General features: G+C 48.2%; 1 protein-coding gene across 2 annotated transcripts in view; it reads right to left on the bottom strand.

Annotated features, from left to right (window-relative positions):
* The window catches only part of KCNN4 (potassium calcium-activated channel subfamily N member 4), a 569,890-nt gene that overhangs the window by 19,389 nt on the left and 528,732 nt on the right, over positions 1-21,769 (bottom strand). For both annotated transcript variants that reach the window (XM_069640748.1, XM_069640755.1), the window contains exon 8: positions 19,675-19,842. In XM_069640748.1, coding sequence (XP_069496849.1) covers positions 19,681-19,842 — 162 coding nt within the window. In that variant the 3' untranslated portion in view covers positions 19,675-19,680. The remainder of the gene's footprint in view (positions 1-19,674; positions 19,843-21,769) is intronic.

Raw genomic sequence — 21,769 nt, 5'->3', positions numbered from 1 at the left:
GCTATGCTTCCCATAATCAAAGTCATGTGTTCATTTCTCTCACAATCTCTTAGGGATGCTTTGGTACCTTGACTAATTAACCCATCAAGCATCATCAAGGTCAGCTCCTGTACTCGTTCCTCCCAAGTCTCTCTTACACTTACTCTGGCATTTGTACTTCTTGTTTTGTCTCAAGTTTTCACACAGACTTCCAGTGTCGGTGGTTTCTCTGGCTCCTTATGGTACACTGTTCTGTTCTCCAGATATCAGTCATGTCTCTCCAGCTCCCTAAACTTCCCTACACCTTTGCCAACACTATCTACTGGACTCCCTGCCAACTCTCCCAGTGCAGCATCCAATATCAGAACCCATCTATCTACCAAGGTACTCTGGTACACCCTGCCTCTTGCCTTCACCCCAACCAAAATCCAAGTACCCCCTATTTGCAGTTCTCTCTGAGCATTCTGGCCTCCATTCTTAAGCAGCGACCACCTCTTTCAACACCTGCATGTCTCCAAAACCTCCCCCGTCTGCTGTTTCACTTTCCCTTCTTATATCTCTCATGTCATCACCCCATTGAGGGGGAGTCCCATGACATGATCACACTGATCTCATTGGTTTACTGCTCTGTGGTGCCTCTTCATTCCCCCAACATCCTCAGTCTCTGAACCGTACTCATATGGTCTAGACAGGGATGGTTAGACAAGCACAGGCCATCATTTTTATCTTCATCACCATTTTTCTCTGCAGATGTTTGGTCTCTGGTCTCCTGAGTTTCCATGCATACAAAGGTGGGTTTCTGCTTCCACCAGGGCTTGCATGCAGCAGACAACTCTTTGTATGTGTAATTTAAGATCCTGGTTTTGGAACACTATTTTTAATCAGTGATCTTTCTGTTGTTGTACTTTTCTGGTATAATTTGCTTTTATTATTTTTTCCAGTTCGTGGTCTTAAATGTTTTGAATGGTTTATAGTCATTCCATCGACAGACAAAGCATCTAATGCCATACCATCTAAAAAAAAAATCTAAACAAAACCCATCTAAAAATAAAAAAGCATCTAATGCATTTTTTAAAACATTTCTTTTGTTAATGGGGTGGGGGGGTTCCCCCCAACCTCCTTTTTTAACCTTTAAAACCCATTTTTATTAAACTAAACCCTTTATCATCTAAAAAAATGCATTAGATGCTTTTTTTTTTAGATGCTTTTTTTTAGATAGTATGGTATTAGATTCTTTGGTTGTCGATGCAATGACCGGATACCGTTTTGAATATTGTATTGGTTGTATTGTTCAGCACTCTGACATTTTTTGTCCTTTGCTCGTAAGCAGTATGAACATTTTAAATATATGAATAAACACATCCCTGTGGCCAGATGGAAACAAATTGGCTCAGGATTCTGTGGTGATGGTCTAACCCTGGACTTGGTGGGGGAGTATTGGATCTTGTCTTTGTGTGAGATTCATATGAGAACTACTTGTGCTAGTGTCCCGATGGCCTTCTATGCATGATTTTCAAATGTTGGTGACTGTGAGTGAATGACAGCTCAGTGATCGCTGGATGGATGATTATGTATGTATGTTCTGTGTCAGTTGGCACCACAGCTGGTATGCCTCAGGACGGCTAGTCAGTGAGTCTGTCCTCCTACAACTACAAAACTGGAAGCTTGTCACATCTGTAGAACCAACTGCATGTTTGGTCCATCCAAGAGCTTCTCCATCGGTCCTGGTGAGCGACTGACTTAGAATATAACAGGGAGCTGTGTAATCTCTTCACTCTACTTCCTCTGATTCCCTTGATGTTAAGAAAGGTGAAGCTATACCAGCTCACAATGTCGCTGATTGCACCAGAGTGTGTCAGGCAGATTTGGTTTCTGGAGCTTCTGAATCTGTCATTATGTCTCCCGATGAATCTTACAGCTTGTACAGACCTTTTGGCTCACGAAAAAGGGATGCTGTTATATCCAGATCCAGGCAGTTAAAAGGTTGATGTATTGAGATCGGTATCTCCTGATGAGGTACTTGAGGTCATTTTCTATGTCCGAAGGGCAGTGACTAAGACTTTCTGTTCTAGTAGGTGGGAATGTTTGTAAAATTGGATTGACCAGATGAGTTGTACTACCCAGTTTCCAGTGAATTTGGCTAAATCACAATTTAAGGGCTGTAAAATGTTGGCAAGCAGTTATTTGTATTTTTAAGGTCTTTCTCTACCGTTTCACTTGTGGCACAGTTTCTGAAAGGCCTTGTTAAAATGTTTCATTCAAATCCATTATAATGTATCACAACATGATCTATAATTGGTTCTCTCTTTTCCGATAGGAGCATCCTTATCACTTGCATCTGGTAAATTTGAAATGTGGGTTATGCTTGGTGTCAAGCTATCATTTCTTCCAAAGTGACACTGGGAGGTTGATCTGGGTCTGAAAACTACCAGCATTTATTTCTACTCCTCTCCCCTCCAAAGAGTAGAGGAGAGATCCCACTGATAGGACCCATAGGGTACTCTTAGCTTCTATGTATCCAGGACTGTGGTTTCAGGCAAGGTAGAAAAGAGGTTTGCTGGTTATCTTGGTGCAGGAAAGGGAGTGGACTTGGAAGAGGACTATTTCTAGATTAGTCATCATATGCATCTCAATATATTCTGTGCTGGCAAACAATGTTTCAGATGTTACTAGAAGGCAAGACACTACTTGGATTGGGGTGTAACGGTTTTGGAAATTTACAAGAGAGTTACATAACATAACCCTTCATACAAAACTTCCCAAAACATTGTTTGTATCCAATGGTGAGTAAGGAAGTATGATTAGGTTGAGCTGTGGTACCTGTTGTATGTTGGTGGGGAATCCCTGGCCCCCACCGTAGAGCTCTGTGAGCCCCGGGCCTCCTCCCACTCCACAGACTCATACAGAGGCGAAGTGCTCTGCTCGGGTTCCCCGGTTGTGAATGCCACAGCCGGGAATGTCCCCTTTATTAAAAGTGCACGCAGCGACGTGCAACGTCACGCCGATGCATGCGTTCCCTTAAAGGGACGGCACCACACTCCTCCTTTTTCATGAGGACAAATAAACAACACCATAACACACTACATAACTCCAATAACACATTTAACACACTAACATCCTTAACCCAAATAACTAACTTCCCAATGAGCCCCTTTATTCCCAGCCGCCCTGCTTCCCCACTCAGCAGGTACCTCCATGTCGGGCTCCTTCATGAGTCCAATACAAAGTCACTGAAACAAGCAGGTTTCCCTCGCCCTGTCCTCAGGGGGCACCTCCTGCTCACCTAGGGGTTGGGGGTCACAATGTCGGCTGGCGTCCTCACCGGAGATCGAGGGAGGGGCTCGGAACCTCCGCCCTCGTCGGGTATGTCCACACAGTCCTGGTCTGCTGGCGCATAAACCCTGGGATCCCCCAGCTTCTTGAAGAAGCTAACGTTCCGGGTGACTGAGGCTTGGTCGTCTGACACAGTCACCATGGACCCCTTGACTGCTATCACGCAGCTCAGGTTCATAAGTCAGTGACAATTTCCCACGGGGGTGCCTGCTCCTTATCAGGACCTCGTACCCGGGCACAAGTTGTTGTTGTAGACCTATCCTCTCATTCTCTTGTGCAGTTCTTAGTGGCCGCTCCAGCTCCACTTGTTGCATATCGATGACCGCCGGCTCCTTCTCCCCCACTTCGGGTAGCAGCCCCCTCGGGCACCGCTTGAAGAGGGCTTCGGCAGGGGCCATTTCCATTGAGGTGTACGGGGTTGTTCTATACACCCTCAGGAATTGTTAGAGTGCCCTCTCCAGACTCTGTCCTTCCCCTTGCGCGATCCGAAAGACCTTGTTTAGCATGTGCATCATCCTTTCTGCCTCTCCATTGGCGCGTGGCCATGAAGGAGTAACCTTCCTATAGTGCACCCCATATCCTTCCATTAGGGCCGCACACCGTTCTCCTTGAAATGGAGCCCCATTGTCTGAACAGAGTACTGTGGGGAGACCATGGGCTGCGAACACCTTTTCCACCGCCACCACCACATGCTTGAAGGCCACCGACTGGATGAACTCCACCTCCGGGTATCTGGAGTACTCCTCCACCACCGCCAGGAAGTGGGTCCCCTGCGATGTGGACCCAAAATCAGCATGGACCATCTCCCAGGGTCTCGTGCCGCGTGGCATGGCCTCTATGGCAGGCTCCCTCTGCGTAGGTTATGCTGCCTGACACCACACACATGATGCGACATAGTCGTCCACCTGTTTTTCTAGCTCGTCGAACCAAACCTTGAGGTGTAGTCGGGCTTTGGTCTTCGCAGCCCCTTGATGGCCTTGGTGTGCCAGGCCTATCACCTCCTGTACTTTTGCCTGTGGGACCACGATCCGGTCACCTCTCAGCGGTAGTCCTTTTTCTGAGAATGACAGCTCCTCTCGCACTCTCCACAGCTGCTCAAGGACCATTTTCGCTTCCTGTGTGCGCCCAGCCAGTGACTCCAGGACACTCTTCCATGAACCCTGATGCAGGGCCGCCTTTAGTATGCAGAAGCACTCGTCGTTAGCCGCTGCGGCTTCCAGATCTTCCACCGGTAAAGCATTCGGAGTAGGCGCTTCCACCACCAGCTGAATATGGTTACTGTCCTCTTCCGCGCAGTTGTCCGCTTCTACGTCCTGGTGACTCCCCGGATGGCGAGAGAGGTAGTCGGCCGCATTGTTGGCACCCGGCCGATACACTAACAAGACCCCGTATTCTAACAGGGCCAGCATCCACCTCTCAATCCTCGCCGGTGGTTTTGAGGATGAGCCTGCCATGATCGGCAGTAGGGGCTTGTGGTTGGTCACCACGGTCACCGGCCTTCCCAGGATGTAAAGCCAGTAGTATCTGCATCCCCACAGGACAGCCAGCGCTTCTCGCTCTATCTGCGAGTATCGCTGCTCGGTGTCAGACAGGGCCTTGCTTGCATAGGCCACAGGGTGGACGCAGGAATCTTGTCCCACTTGCGTCAGAACCGCTCCGATGCCAAATGGGCTGGCGTCCACGACAATCTCAGATTGCAAGGCCGGGTCGAAAAAAAGCCATTGTGTCTTCCTCAGTGAGGGCGCTTTTAATGTCCTCGAATGCCGCCTATTCCAACGGACCCTACTGCCACGCCGTTTCCTTCTTGGTGAGGGCCCGTAGCGGCTCTGACCTGGATGCAAGGTTTCTGATAAACCGGCCACAGTAGTGACCATCCCCAGGAAGCTTCTCACTTCAGACACATTCTCAGGTGGTTTCGCGTCCTTGATGTCTTTCACCTTCCTGGTGTCCGGAGACACTCCTCCCTCCGCGAACATGAATCCAAAGAACTCTATGCTCGTCCTCAGGAATTCACATTTTTCGTGGTGGAGTGTTAGGCCTAGTGACTGAAGTCTCTTGAAGGTCTTTGCCAATCTCTGTATATGGTCCACTTCTGAGTTGGCGAACACCAGGATGTCGTCACTGATGTTGAGAACACCCTCTAGGTCTGCCAGCGCCCCCCTGATAATGTTTTGGAATACCTCAGCTGAGGAGGAGACCCCGAAGCTGAGTCGCTTGTACCGGCACAGACCCCGGTGGGTCGTGAAAATCGTGATGTATCTCTACTCTGGATGCAGAAGGACTTGGTGGTAACCCACCCTCAGGTCGAGCTTTGAAAAGAAGCGAGCTCCTTGCAACTCTGCGATAATGTCATCAATCATGGCCGTGAGATGGCGTTCCCTCCTGATGGCTTTGTTGGGAAGCCTCATGTCCACGCAGATTCTCACTGAATCAGGTTGCTTAGGTTTCCTGGCAACAACAATTGGGGACACCCAGGGTGTCGGACCTTCCACCTCCTCTATGATGTCAAGGTTCACCAGATTGTCTAGTTCTTTGTCCACCTGTTCCCTCAGTTGGAACGGCACCCTGCAGTGTTTGAGGGCAATTGGCTGCACCGATTCATTGATGTGAAGATGTACCGGATCCCCAACCATGCGGCCAATCCCTTGGAAAAGGACTGTGTACTTTTCCAGGAGCGTTTGTATATCCTCAACATACACGGAGTATGCGAAGCTCACCAGCCCCAGGGCTTCCGCCGCCGCACAGCTCAGTAGGGTGTTGTAACTGACTGGGATGATGCAAAACCGGGCTTTCATTTTGGAACTTCCTTGCCCTACCCGAGCCACAAATGCACCATCCAGGGGAATAGGATGTGATCCCCCAAATGTGAAAATGCACGTTTTTGGGGTTGACAGTCTGGGGGGGGCAGGGCATGGCATTGTAATGCTGACGGGCCATAACGTTGACCGAGGCCCCTGTGTCCACCAGCACCGACACTGGAGAGTCATTTACAGCCACGATGCATCTTGCCTGTCTTTGGCCCTCGGACTGGAGGGCATCAATGCTTGATACAAAGAAGATATTCTCCTCCTCCTCCTCCTCTTCATCGGGTTGGGCAGTTTCCTCCCCCTGATCTACATGGGCAACGTTTGGAGGGCGAGATTGTCTGAAAAACCGAGACCAGACTGGGCCCCTCGGCACCATCACTGGCAGGGACGTTCTGCACACCCTTGCAAAATGGTCCATCATGCCACAACGTCCACATGGCCTCCCTGCGGCTGGGCATTCACCGGGGTGGGGCAGGTCGTTCCTGCACTTCCGACATGCTTCACCTGTCTTTCCGCCCCTGTCACGGAAATTGCCAGGTGGTCTCCGGGCACCTCTGCCACCCTGACCCACAGCACACACCTCTTCTGACTTGGCTGCGCGGGACCCCGCTCCATCCTTGACGCACGTACCTCAAAAACCTCCTGGCAGTGGCCCAGCTCCAGGATGCAAAGAAGGGTGATTCCCGGTTACCTCAGTACCTGTCTCCTCAACTTGCCCGAGGAGCACCCTTGGATGAGCTGATTTCTTATCATGTCATCGGCATTGTCCCATGCTCAGGCCACAGAGAGTCTCCTGAGGCAACCATGAAATGTGTTGAGGGTCTCATCCTCTTTATGCTTGGTGGAGAGCATCACAAACCTAGTCGAGTAACTCCTCATCTTGTGGAGTTGTTCAGTAATGATAATTGGTTGGGGCGAGGGAGATCTCTTATTAACCCTGAGGAACATAGAACAATCAAGTTGTTGCAGTAAAGTTTCTTCTGGTGTTACAAGGACAGGTCATGTTAATCCAGGTAGTTTCACCCCTAGCCATGCACTGCCAGAAAGAGAGAGGGGTGCTCAGGTAATTTCTGCTGTGCGTGGATGCCGTGTAGATCTTGTGCCATGCACTGCATATGATGTGACATTAATGCATTTTACAGGATCAGCGTCGCGACTACAATAGTGGAAGGGTTTATCCATCAACAAGTTGAACCGCTAGAAGGGAAATGCTGCAGAAGGATGTGATGTTTATTTTCAATCTCTGGGTGCTCCCCGGAATAGACCACTGTCCCACCAAATGGGTTAGGAAGGGTCACAGTCCTACTCAATGGAGTTTTCCCTTCAGGATTCTGGCAAACCCGAGAAAAGGGTTTACCTGCACTTTTGTAGTTTCTATTTACAAATTAGATTTTTAAGTTTACAGAATAGAATAAGTTAAATATTGTTGCCAGAAAAGCATTTCCGAGCATTAAAAAAATCGATACTGTAGAAGTGACCGAATCCAATGTTTTTGAGGAAGAAATGACCAAATTGTTTTTTTTATTTTTTTTAACCGAAAAATATTTTTTTAATGAAATATATCTGTGGTGGGGTAAGGGATATTAATAAAGGTAGGGGGAAGGAGAAAAGGCTGTGAGGGGTCTCCCCGCCCGATAAGAAAAATGCAGTCACTTCACTCTTTCGTAAACATGGATTCGGTCAAATCACATACATCCTAAAAAATCTCACTCCATTCGCCAGAATGCAATGTTGGTTCTGTCTTTGTCTCACAATACCTGATGGACACATTGGCCCTTAGCACTACATTTCTCACATTGCAGCATTAGGGTCTTTTTTCTCTCAAAATGTCTTGTAAGTACACTACAGTTCCCAGAATCCAATGTCAGGGCTCTTTCTCTCACAGTGTCTCATGGATGTTTTGGTACTATCGCTATGCTTCCCATAATGCAAAGTCATGTGTCTATTTCTCTCACAATCTCTTAGGGATGCTTTGGTACCTTGACTAATTTACCCATCAAGCATCATCAAGGTCAGCTCCTGTACTCGTTCGTCCCAAGTCTCTCTTACACTTACTCTGGCATTTGTACTTCTTGTTTTGTCTCAGGTTTTCACACAGACTTCCAGTGTCTGTGGTTTCTCTGGCTCCTTATGGTACACTGTTCTCTTCTCCAGATATCAGTCATGTCTCTCCAGCTCCCTAAACTTCCCTACACCTTTGGCAACACTATCTACTGGACTCCCTGCCAACTCTCCCAGTGCAGCATCCAATATCAGAACCCATCTATCTACCAAGGTACTCTGGTACAACCTGCCTCTTGCCTTCACCCCAACCAAAATCCAAGTACCTCCTATTTGCAGTTCTCTCTGAGCATTCTGGCCTCCATTCTTAAGCAGCGACCACCTCTTTCAACACCTGCATGTCTCCAAAACCTCCCCCGTCTGCTGTTTCACTTTCCCTTCTTATATCTCTCATGTCATCACCCCATTGACTCATTGGTTTACTGCTCTGTGGTGCCTCTTCATTCCCCCAACATCCTCAGTCTCTGAACCGTATTCATATGGTCTAGACAGGGATGGTTAGACAAGCACAGGCCATCATTTTTATCTTCATCACCATTTTTCTCTGCAGATGTTTGGTCTCTGGTCTCCTGAGTTTCCATGCATACAAAGGTGGGTTTCTGCTTCCACCAGGCCTTGCATGCAGCAGACAACTCTTTGTATGTGTAATTTAAGATACTGGTTTTGGAACACTATTTTTAATCAGTGATCTTTCTGTTGTTGTACTTTTCTGGTATAATTTGCTTTTATTATTTTTTCCAGTTTGTGGTCTTAAATGTTTTGAATGGTTTATAGTCATTCCATCGACAGCCAAAGCATCTAATGCCATACCATCTAAAAAAAAAATCTTAAAAAAACCCATAAAAAAAAAAAGCATCTAATGCATTTTTTAAAACATTTCTTTTGTTAATGGGGTGGGGGGGGTTCCCCCCAACCTCCTTTTTTAACCTTTAAAACCCATTTTTATTAAACTAAACCCTTTACCATCTAAAAAAATGCATTAGATGCTTTTTTATGCTTTTTTTTTTAGATAGTATGGTATTAGATGCTTTGGTTGTCGATGCAATGACTGGATACCGTTTTGAATATTGTATTGGTTGTATTGTTCAGCACTCTGACATTTTTTGTCCTTTGCTCGTGCAGTATGAACATTTTAAATATATGAATAAACACATCTCTGTTGCCAGATGGAAACAATTTGGCTCAGGATTCTGTGGTGATGGTCTAACCCTGGACTTGGTGGGGGAGTATTGGATCTTGTCTTTGTGTGAGATTCATATGATAACTACTTGTGCTAGTGTCCCGATGGCCTTCTATGCATGATTTTCAATTGTTGGTGACTGTGAGTGAATGACAGCTCAGTGATCGCTGGATGGATGATTATGTATGTATCTTCTGTGTCAGTTGGCACCACAGCTGGTATGCCTCAGGACGGCTAGTCAGTGAGTCTGTCCTCCTACAACTACAAAACTGGAAGCTTGTCACATCTGTAGAACCAATTGCATGTTTGGTCCATCCAAGAGCTTCTCCATCTGTCCTGGTGAGCGACAGACTTAGAATATAACAGGGAGCTGTGTTATCTCTTCACTCTACTTCCTCTGATTCCCTTGATGTTAAGAAAGGTGAAGCTATACCAGCTCACAATGTCGCTGATTGCACCAGAGTGGGTCAGGCAGATTTGGTTTCTGGAGCTTCTGAATCTGTCATTATGTCTCCCGATGAATCTTACAGCTTGTACAGACCTTTTGGCTCACGAAAAAGGGATGCTGTTGTATCCAGATCCAGGCAGTTAAAAGGTTGATGTATTGAGATTGGTATCTCCTGAAGAGGTACTTGAGGTCATTTTCTATGTCCGAAGGGCAGTGACTAAGACTTTCTGTTCTAGTAGGTGGGAATGTTTGTAAAATTGGATTGACCAGATGAGTTGTACTACCCAGTTTCCAGTGAATTTGGCTAAATCACAATTTAAGGGCTGTAAAATGTTGGCAAGCAGTTATTTGTATTTTTAAGGTCTTTCTCTACCGTTTCACTAGTGGCACAGTTTCTGAAAGGCCTTGTTAAAATGTTTCATTCAAATCCATTATAATTTATCACAACATGATCTATATTTGGTTCTCTCTTTTCCGATGGGAGCATCCTTATCACTTGCATCTGGTAAATTTGAAATGTGGGTTATGCTTGGTGTCAAGCTATCATTTCGTCCAAAGTGACACTGGGAGGTTGATCTGGGTCTGAAAACTACCAGCATTTATTTCTACTCCTCTCCCCTCCAAAGAGTAGAGGAGAGATCCCACTGATAGGACCCATAGGGTACTCTTAGCTTCTATGTATCCAGGACTGTGGTTTCAGGCAAGGTAGAAAAGAGGTGTGTTGGTTATCTTGGTGCAGGAAAGGGAGTGGACTTGGAAGAGGACTATTTCTAGATTGGTCATCATATGCATCTCAATATATTCTGTGCTGGCAAACAATGTTTCAGATGTTACCAGAAGGCAAGACACTACTTGGATTGGGGTGTAACGGTTTTGGAAATTTACAAGAGAGTTACATAACATAACCCTTCATACAAAACTTCCCAAAACATTGTTTGTATCCAATGGTGAGTAAGGAAGTATGATTAGGTTGAGCTGTGGTACCTGTTGTATGTCGGTGGGGAATCCCTGGCCCCCACCGTAGAGCTCCGTGAGCCCCGGGCCTCCTCCCACTCCACAGAGGCGAAGTGCTCTGCTCGGGTTCCCCGGTTGTGAATGCCGCAGCCGGGAATGTCCCCTTTATTAAAAGTGCACGCAGCGACGTGCAACGTCACGCCGATGCATGCGTTCCCTTAAAGGGACGGCACCACACTCGTCCTTTTTCATGAGGACAAATAAACAACACCATAACACACTACATAACTCCAATAAAACATTTAACACACTAACATCCTTAACCCAAATAACTAACTTCCCAATGAGCCCCTTTATTCCCAGCCGCCCTCCTTCCCCACTCAGCAGGTACCTCCATGTCGGGCTCCTTCATGAGTCCAATACAAAGCACTGAAACAAGCAGGTTTCCCTCGCCCTGTCCTCAGGGGGCACCTCCTGCTCACCTAGGGGTTGGGGGTCACAATGTCGGCTGGCGTCCTCACCGGAGATCGAGGGAGGGGCTCGGAACCCCCGCCCTCGTCGGGTATGTCCACACAGTCCTGGTCTGCTGGCGCATAAGCCCTGGGATCCCCCAGCTTCTTGAAGAAGCTAACGTTCCGGGTGACTGAGGCTCGGTCGTCTGACACAGTCACCATGGACACCTTGACTGCTATCACGCAGCTCAGGTTCATAAGTCAGTGACAATTTCCCACGGGGGTGCCTGCTCCTTATCAGGACCTCGTACCCGGGCACAAGTTGTTGTTGTAGACCTATCCTCTCATTCTCTTGTGCAGTTCTTAGTGGCCGCTCCAGCTCCACTTGTTGCATATCGATGACCGCCGGCTCCTTCTCCCCCACTTCGGGTAGCAGCCCCCTCGGGCACCGCTTGAAGAGGGCTTCGGCAGGGGCCATTTCCATTGAGGTGTACGGGGTTGTTCTATACACCCTCAGGAATTGTTAGAGTGCCCTCTCCAGACTCTGTCCTTCCCCTTGCGCGATCCGAAAGACCTTGTTTAGCATGTGCATCATCCTTTCTGCCTCTCCATTGGCGCATGGCCATGAAGGAGTAACCTTCCTATAGTGCACCCCATATCCTTCCATTAGGGCCGCACACCGTTCTCCTTGAAATGGAGCCCCATTGTCTGAACAGAGTACTGTGGGGAGACCATGGGCTGCGAACACCTTTTCCACCGCCACCACCACATGCTTGAAGGCCACCGACTGGATGAACTCCACCTCCGGGTATCTGGAGTACTCCTCCACCACCGCCAGGAAGTGGGTCCCCTGCGATGTGGACCCAAAATCAGCATGGACCATCTCCCAGGGTCTCGTGCCGCGTGGCATGGCCTCTATGGCAGGCTCCCTCTGCGTAGGTTATGCTGCCTGACACCACACACATGATGCGACATAGTCGTCCACCTGTTTTTCTAGCTCGTCGAACCAAACCTTGAGGTGTAGTCGGGCTTTGGTCTTCGCAGCCCCTTGATGGCCTTGGTGTGCCAGGCCTATCACCTCCTGTACTTTTGCCTGTGGGACCACGATCCGGTCGCCTCTCAGCGGTAGTCCTTTTTCTGAGAATGACAGCTCCTCTCGCACTCTCCACAGCTGCTCAAGGACCATTTTCGCTTCCTGTGTGCGCCCAGCCAGTGACTCCAGGACACTCTTCCATGAACCCTGATGCAGGGCCGCCTTTAGTATGCAGAAGCACTCGTCGTTAGCCGCTGCGGCTTCCAGATCTTCCACCGGTAAAGCATTCGGAGTAGGCGCTTCCACCACCAGCTGAATATGGTTACTGTCCTCTTCCGCGCAGTTGTCCGCTTCTACGTCCTGGTGACTCCCCGGATGGCGAGAGAGGTAGACGGCCGCATTGTTGGCACCCGGCCGATACACTAACAAGACCCCGTATTCTAACAGGGCCAGCATCCACCTCTCAATCCTCGCCGGTGGTTTTGAGGATGAGCCTGCCATGATCGGCAGTAGGGGCTTGTGGTTGGTCACCACGTTCACCGGCCTTCCCAGGATGTAAAGCCAGTAGTATCTGCATCCCCACAGGACAGCCAGCGCTTCTCGCTCTATCTGCGAGTATCGCTGCTCGGTGTCAGACAGGGCCTTGCTTGCATAGGCCACAGGGTGGACGCAGGAATCTTGTCCCACTTGCGTCAGAACCGCTCCGATGCCAAATGGGCTGGCGTCCACGACAATCTCAGATTGCAAGGCCGGGTCGAAAAAAAGCCATTGTGTCTTCCTCAGTGAGGGCGCTTTTAATGTCCTCGAATGCCGCCTATTCCAACGGACCCTACTGCCACGCCGTTTCCTTCTTGGTGAGGGCCCGTAGCGGCTCTGACCTGGATGCAAGGTTTCTGATAAACCGGCCACAGTAGTGACCATCCCCAGGAAGCTTCTCACTTCAGACACATTCTCAGGTGGTTTCGCGTCCTTGATGTCTTTCACCTTCCTGGTGTCCGGAGACACTCCTCCCTCCGCGAACATGAATCCAAAGAACTCTATGCTCGTCCTCAGGAATTCACATTTTTCGTGGTGGAGTGTTAGGCCTAGTGACTGAAGTCTCTTGAAGGTCTTTGCCAATCTCTGTATATGGTCCACTTCTGAGTTGGCGAACACCAGGATGTCGTCACTGATGTTGAGAACACCCTCTAGGTCTGCCAGCGCCCCCCTGATAATGTTTTGGAATACCTCAGCTGAGGAGGAGACCCCGAAGCTGAGTCGCTTGTACCGGCACAGACCCCGGTGGGTCGTGAAAATCGTGATGTATCTCTACTCTGGATGCAGAAGGACTTGGTGGTAACCCACCCTCAAGTCGAGCTTTGAAAAGAAGCGAGCTCCTTGCAACTCTGCGATAATGTCATCAATCATGGCCGTGAGATGGCGTTCCCTCCTGATGGCTTTGTTGGGAAGCCTCATGTCCACGCAGATTCTCACTGAATCAGGTTGCTTAGGTTTCCTGGCAACAACAATTGGGGACACCCAGGGTGTCGGACCTTCCACCTCCTCTATGATGTCAAGGTTCACCAGATTGTCTAGTTCTTTGTCCACCTGTTCCCTCAGATGGAACGGCACCCTGCAGTGTTTGAGGGCAATTGGCTGCACCGATTCATTGATGTGAAGATGTACCGGATCCCCAACCATGCGGCCAATCCCTTGGATAAGGACTGTGTACTTTTCCAGGAGCGTTTGTATATCCTCAACATACACAGAGTATGCGAAGCTCACCAGCCCCAGGGCTTCCCCCGCCGCACAGCACAGTAGGGTGTTGTAACTGACTGGGGTGATGCAAAACCGGGCTTTCATTTTGGAACTTCCTTGCCCTACCCGAGCCACAAATGCACCATCCAGGGGAATAGGATGTGATCCCCCAAATGTGAAAATGCACGTTTTTGGGGTTGACAGTCTGGGGGGGGGGGCAGGGCATGGCATTGTAATGCTGACGGGCCGTAATGTTGACCGAGGCCCCTGTGTCCACCAGCACCGACACTGGAGAGTCATTTACAGCCACGATGCATCTTGCCTGTCTTTGGCCCTCGGACTGGAGGGCATCAATGCTTGATACAAAGAAGATATTCTCCTCCTCCTCCTCCTCCTCCTCCTCTTCATCGGGTTGGGCAGTTTCCTCCCCCTGATCTACCTGGGCAACGTTTGGAGGGCGAGATTGTCTGAAAAACCGAGACCAGACTGGGCCCCTCGGCACCATCACTGGCAGGGTCTTTCTGCACACCCTTGCAAAATGGTCCATCATGCCACACCGTCCACATGGCCTCCCTGCGGCTGGGCATTCACCGGGGTGGGGCAGGTCGTACCCGCACTTCCGACATGCTTCACCTGTCTTCCCGCCCCTGTCACGGAAATGGCCAGGCAGTCTCCGGGCACCTCTGCCACCCTGACCCACAGCACACACCTCTTCTGACTTGGCTGCACGGGACCCCGCTCCATCCTTGACGCACGTACCTCAGAACCTCCTGGCAGTGGCCCAGCTCCAGGATGCAAAGAAGGGTGATTCCCGGTTACCTCAGTACCTGTCTCCTCAACTTGCCCGAGGAGCACCCTTGGATGAGCTGATTTCTTATCATGTCATCGGCATTGTCCCATGCTCAGGCCACAGAGAGTCTCCTAAGGCGACCATGAAATGTGTTGAGGGTCTCATCCTCTTTCTGCTTGGTGGAGAGCATCACAAACCTCTCACAGTCTGCATTGGCCAGTGGAAGGAAATAGTTGTGTAGAGCCGCCTTTGCTGCTGCATATGAATTGTCCATGGTCTGGAGAGAGTCAAACATCTCGTGAACAGCCAGACCGGCGGCATACAGTAATGTGGCCAGCTTGCTGTCGTCGCTGGTTTCCATGGTAGCCCGAAAATACATGTCATGGCGATCAACCCATCGCCTCCACCTGGGCCCCAAGCTGGATGGTGGACCAGACACATCAAACTCGGGTATGGATGATAGCACCGCCGGGGCCCTCATCTGGGCCATTGCTGGAGGTTGGGGTGGTGGGTTTGCTTGCCCTTGTGGGACAGCCTGGGCCCCGTCCTCATTTGCTTGGTCATTCATGGGTTAGAGTGCACAGGCACCCCTTCATCATGTACAGGGGCCGCAACTCACCCATCCAGCTTGATCTGTACATTCCACACCAGGATCTCAGGTCTCCGGGCCACCTTGATCTTCATAACCCCCCACCAGTGCACACAAGCACTTATCAGCCTCCAGCCATAGTATTAGTTCAGTGGCCAGTTGTTAGAATGTCCAGTAAAGGAGGAGTGTCCAAAAATTGAGCCAGTGACGCCTAGGTTAGGAGACAAAGAAGAGCAGGCCTCCCTTCCAGGGCCTCCACTTCACTCGGTGAAAAGTAAAACATTTAGGTATGTCAATGTGGGGATAGCAATCCGCAATCCAATGTTCCAAAAATTGCGCCGGGATGGCACTCACAGGCCCCACCAGAGCTCTGTGAAGTTTCCAACCTGAGGGGATAGAATTGCTGCCGCTGCGTGGGCTGGCCCTGCCAAAGCACGTAGAACGAGAGATTTATCTCTCGTTCAGTGAAAAAATTAGCATATGTAATCACCGCTGGGTCCGGGCATAGTACTAGCCTCGTCGCCATTGTTGTATGTTGGTGGGGGAATCCCTGGCCCCCACCGTAGTGCTCCGTCAGCCCTGGGACTCCTCCCATTCCACAGACTCACACGGAGGCAAAGTGCTCTGCTCGGGCTCCCGGGTCGCGAATGCCGTGGCTGGGAATGCCACTTTATTATTAGTGCATGCGGCGGTGTGCAAAGTCACGCCACCGCGTGCGTTTCCTTAAAGGGACAGCACCACAGTACCAAACGTATTTGTGCATGTGACAAACCAGAGGTCGTTTCACAACCTAGTCCCTGTGGATCCTGTACTCAGGTGGTCAGGGAAGGGCCATTGCTTTTGGATCCCGACCCTGGGCGTGAAAAAGCAAGGGAGGATCACCTGGGTAGGGGTGTCCTTGGGGAGTGGGGGAGAAGCACTTGATGGTGAGACATAGGGCCTCATTACAAGTATGGAGGCAGCCATGCCCTTAAAAAGGGCATGGCTGCCTCCATACCGGGGTCCAGTACCGGGTTCCTTCAATGAGGAATAACTGGGTCATTCCAACCTTGGAGGACCCGGTAATTCCTCTTTGAAGGAAGCCATCCCCATTCCCATTTGAGCCCCCATAGGTCTCAATGGGTATGAGGAGTGAGCTAATAACTGGCCCATTAATAACGGGCCCATTATTAGCTCCCTGGTCCGCTCGCAGGACCCGCAAAGGATGTCTGGTCTGACCAGGCGTCCTTACCGGGTCCCTCAAGGGGACCTCGTAATCGGGCATCCCATAATGAACGGTGCCTGTCCCGTACCGGCACCCTACATTACGGGAGCGTCTACGTTGTAATGAGGCCCATAGTATCCCCTTTTTTCCACAACCCCTCTAACCTCTAGCTCTGCTTATTTTATGGAAAACTACAGCTCTCATAATTCCTGCCCAAGTTACATTGACAAAACTATTGAGCAGAGGAAGATGAGGAATGAGGTCAGGAAGATTACCTCAACTGACTGGCAATGGCTCTGTTCCTGTAATGAGGCCAGGCAGAGTCAGGCACGTGCTCTTAACTATATACACCTGCCACTAGTTAACATGCCCGTTCAGGCGAATAAAATGTGGCCTGCACAGGCACCCTCTGAGCGAGGCTGGGTATGAGAAGGAACAGCTCTTTCGGGGCTGATGCAAACCAGACGATGGAAGTTGGAAGGCCGAGGGGCTGATCTGCAGTTACAAAGATCAAGAGAGAGCCAGGCGAGAATCTCACACTTTCGGGAAGCTGTAAGCATTCCAAGACTGACACCGGGTGAGCAGAAGAAAGAAACCTTCAAGGTACTCGTAAGCGGCCCGCGACCCTCCCGGGTGAACGACGAATTTGGGGAGGAGCAGAGGAGGCATTGGAAAAGGCCTTGACTGCTGCATGAAGAGTGTTGATTATAGAAGACTAATTAACACAACCAGCGAGTTATCGAAGGCAACAAAAGTCTGGTTTGTGTTAAAAGCAAAAGTAACTGTAACTCAAAAGTTGAAGGTTGCGTGCGTGCCCATAAAACGTGTGATGAAAAGGGCAATTGCTGGATTATAAAAGGAATGGATACAAAGTAAGAGAGTGATTCTGCAAGGTGAAATCGTACATTTAAAAAGTCTCTATGAAATGTTCTGAGTTGATTGGGAACCAAAGACAAGAAAGTAACCGTGATGGCGAAAGAAGGCTGAATGAATGAAAAACAAAGTATGTGAACTCTGAATATGCCAAGAGGGCAACATTTATGAACTGTAAAAGAGGCTAAGATGGCAAACCAAAGAGAATAAGAAACTACAAGTACCAAGCGGTACTGGTGTTGCAAGAGGAGGACGATTGTGGATTGTACAATTATTGAAAGAGAGGTTGAAGTGGTCATGCAGAGGGCTATTTAAAAATCCTTGTAGTTTCAAAAGTCTTCGACAGTGAAAAGACACCTGAGACAAAACGTGGAGACGGGAACCCCACAAAGAGAGACAGGCTCGAGCCAGGCAGAGGGAAACCTGTACAGAACTATGTGATAAATTAAGAAAGTGAATGTGAAAAGAGAGGCAGGCTCGAGCCCAGCGGATGGAAGCCTGTGTTGAATTGTGGGAAAGTAAAGGTCAAAAGAAGAACTGTATATTTATGAGAAGGCGGACAAGGCCTAAGGAAGTGATTGAACTACCAGAAGCTTGAAGCCCAAGCCTGAACTGTTAAATTGTACCAGGAAGCCAAAAGTGTGCAAGACTGAAAGAACTGTGCCATCCACCTATACTTTTTAGGAAACTCTCTAGACCCTGTGGTGCTGAATGTGGGGAAAGAGCTGTTATTTAAGACATTCTGACATTTCTTTTGAGACACTATTTTCCTTTTATATTCCATCAACACATTTGCCATTTTGAGAAGGAGGGCAAGGTTAGGTTGTTTTAATATATGCCTTTTTATTTTGACTAGCCTGACTTGGACTGTTTGTTATTTATTTAATGGTCAAGATTATTCCCGTTCTTGAGTTAGGGCCACTTAGGAATCCTACCAACCCAACCAAAATACCAAATAAAGGTTTTCGAAAGTTGGATCCATTGAGTCTGTGTCTACTATTGACACCATGCCTTCCTTACATGCATTATGTGGTGTTTCATAAGTGTTCCTCAGTTGCTTGTCCTTTCCTTATTGGGCTAACTGATGGGAGTGTTTCTTAAGACTATGGGCCTCATTACGACCCAGGCGGTAAGTTACCGCCTGGGCCGTGACTTTACCACCATGGCGTAAACTACGTTTACGCCATGGTGGTTGGCGGACTTACCGCCCCATTCCGACCTTGGCGGGGCGGTAAGTCCCCAATCCCCATTTACCCTTCCCCATTCCCATTTTTGCCCCATAGGGCATAATGGGAGTGGGGAAGGCGTTAATTACGCCACCGTAAATTACGGTGGCGTAATTAACTCCATGGTCCCTTAGCGCCATGGATTTTAACACCTGCTAAAAGCAGGTGTTAAATCCGCCATGGCGCTAAGGGACCTCGTACTCAGGCGGTAAGGGTCGGCGCTGTTTACGCTGCCGTAAACCCCTTACCGCCTGGGTCGTAATGAGGCCCTATGACAGACTACTGAACCTCCCAAATTTTGCATGTACAATCTGGTTACTATGGAAACTGCACTCGCTCAACTTTGAATCAAGTATTATATCCAAAAGAGATCATTTAAAATATGCTTCATCCTGCTGCCAAGATATACTGGAAAAAGACATTTCAAACCATACACCACTAAATAGAGCCTCTTCCTGGCGTCTCAGCACCGTGGGGAAATTATTGTATCTAACAAAGCAAGCGCAGGTGGGAAAATACATGCATTAGTCAGAACCAAATTATGATACTTCCTACGCCATCTCCTGGGCGACAAACCAAGTCCAAAAACGCCTAAATATTCACCAATGGACAAACAGCTAAAACAACCATACCAAAAACCTCAATACCAACAACACATCAGCTTACAGACAGGTAAGAAATCAAATAAACCTACCTGACGCACACTGAATAAAAGCTCTTGGGTTTCCTTTTTCAGTGCACAGCCTCTCATGTGCCTTGAAGTGAGATACATTTGTGCTCATTATGAAAAGCAATTATCAAACATTGCTAGTGGGACACCTATGGTGGCACGATTTGGTGGCTAAACACAGCTGCTAATTGCAAACTTGGGTAAGTAGGAAAACAAGTTAATGGCTAAAGAAAAGAGCCTTAGTGGTGATGTTAGAAAAATGAAAATGATAATGTTAGTCTGGCAAATGGTCACTCTTCTCTGAAGTCATCATTGGTCACGAAGAGCCTTTCTCATACCTGGCTCTATTCTGGCGTATAGCCCTGGAAGGACGTTTGCTGCTGTACCGCCTCTGACATGAGCCGGGTGATCTCATCCAGTTTCTTGTCCAGGGAGTCAATCCTCTTTTCCAGGTCCAAGTAGGTGCAGTTTAGGTTGGCGTTCAGGTCATACATGATCATCTGCATCTGGATAGAGAAGGGGGATGTTCAGCTGACACAAAGTACTGTGGGGGTAGGCATGGGCTGCAACATGTCATGCCTGTCTTCCCTTTCTTCCCCATCCCATCTTTATAGCACACCCTACCTTTCATGCTGTTGTTAGAATCTCTGCATGTAATAACACTGTCTTTATTTCATAAAACCACACTCAAGTTATTGGAGTGTGCCTATTAATGCCATACAACAATACACATGCAAGATCTTGTAACATAATTAATATATTATTATTTTCATACAAGTCAGTTGAACAAAATTGTGGAAAGGTTTTAGAATAGGATTGAAAGGAAAGAGTCGAACTGCATCTGTGGAATATCTTAGAAGGCCCATTTAACACCTCATAACAAGGGCAATGCAAGGCTTGCAAATGACACCAATCTATGATTGTACGCCAAGGCCCATTAATCATTTTATGAATAGATCCAATCAAGGCTTATAATGAGAACCTTATTAGAAAGTAGAGCATGTCCCAAGCGGGAATTTAGAAAAAGACCCAAGCAAGACCTCAGAACAGGATCATGGAGCAAGTTCATACAACCATACCAGGATGAGGCTGTATAACAAGATCAAGGCAATATCAAAGAATTGCCCACATCAGATTCAGGAACTCCTTCTCAATAACACGGTTTGCTGCGGGGTCTCGCTGGCCGTCGCAGAGAGGAGCATTGCCAGTTCCAAAGGGACCCCAGCAACGTGGAACACTGAGAATAAGTGCCACCTTGACATCATGTGCAGAAACAAAGGAGTACCTCTGCTTCCCGCCAGGGCTGAAACACTGGATCTCCACAGAGGACAGACATCGCCCCCAAGTTCAGTTGCTGTTGACTCGCAGGCATATGTAGCAGAATTGCCAGGCCAAACGGGAGCAATGCAGGGGAACGTCTTTCAAGCTACAATCTGGACTACTAGACTTTAACTACGTTTTTTACTCAAGCTACAACATTTCATCACATTGGCAACTCTTTTATTCTTATATATATATTAATATCCCAAAATGAACCTTTCAACAACAACCTTTTTGAACCTGTGCCATTTAATTTTATTTATTTGCACAGTCACTTATAGAATGTGTTCAACTTCATGTGAATTATGTATGTATACTTTTTATATGTTAATTCAAATGCTAATACATTCTAAAAGGCATGCATGCTTAGCAAGTTTCAACTGAAATCTTAAACGAAGACTAAACAGATTTTTAGACCGGAGCTCAATCAATATTACATATAAAAAGCCAAAGCAAAAACTTTAAGAAGTGCCAAGCATGATAGGAAAGATTTAAGAACAAAAATGGTATTTTCAAGACCCTAGCAAGACTGCATAGCAAGACCTTAGTAACACTGCAAAACAAAGCTCAGACAAGCCTGCAGAACAAGACCCATGCATGACTGCAGAACAGGGTGTCAAGCAATCCCAGAAAACAAGGACAATCTAAGATTTGCGAGTGGTTCTGCAATGGAGGATCGAGATCCATTAGCAAAAGCCTGCATAACAGACGTTGATGGAGGCTGGGATGGCGATGCATTAGGAGTGCTTTGCAGCTTTCTCAGTACTGAAAAAACTGGGTAGTCTGGATGAGGGATCAATTATGGTTGTAAAGTGGTGGAGGAACTCAACAGAGCAATGGTAGCTGTTCTGGAATCATGTAGTAATGTATATTGGCAATGGCAAATGTAATCATGAAATACTCTGGTGGCTGCAGGAGAATGGCATTTATTGGCAGACCTACGTTAGAGTTTCTGTACAGGTGTAGTGGGTGTGCTGGCTTTTGGAAAATATTAAAGGGCATTGGCAGATGTTGGCAGTGCCAAAGTAGTGGAACTATCCAGAATGTTTGAAGGTTTAGAATACTGTAATAAGGTACTGGTCCTCGCATATATTCCCCTTTGGTCCTCTTCTG

The sequence above is a fragment of the Ambystoma mexicanum genome, chromosome 1q (genome assembly GCF_040938575.1).
Source record: "Ambystoma mexicanum isolate Mex_15411 chromosome 1q, UKY_AmexF1_1, whole genome shotgun sequence".
NCBI classification, from domain to species: domain Eukaryota; kingdom Metazoa; phylum Chordata; class Amphibia; order Caudata; family Ambystomatidae; genus Ambystoma; species Ambystoma mexicanum.
The sequence above is the reverse complement of the archived record's forward strand: the minus strand, read 5'-3'. Positions and strand labels throughout refer to the sequence as shown.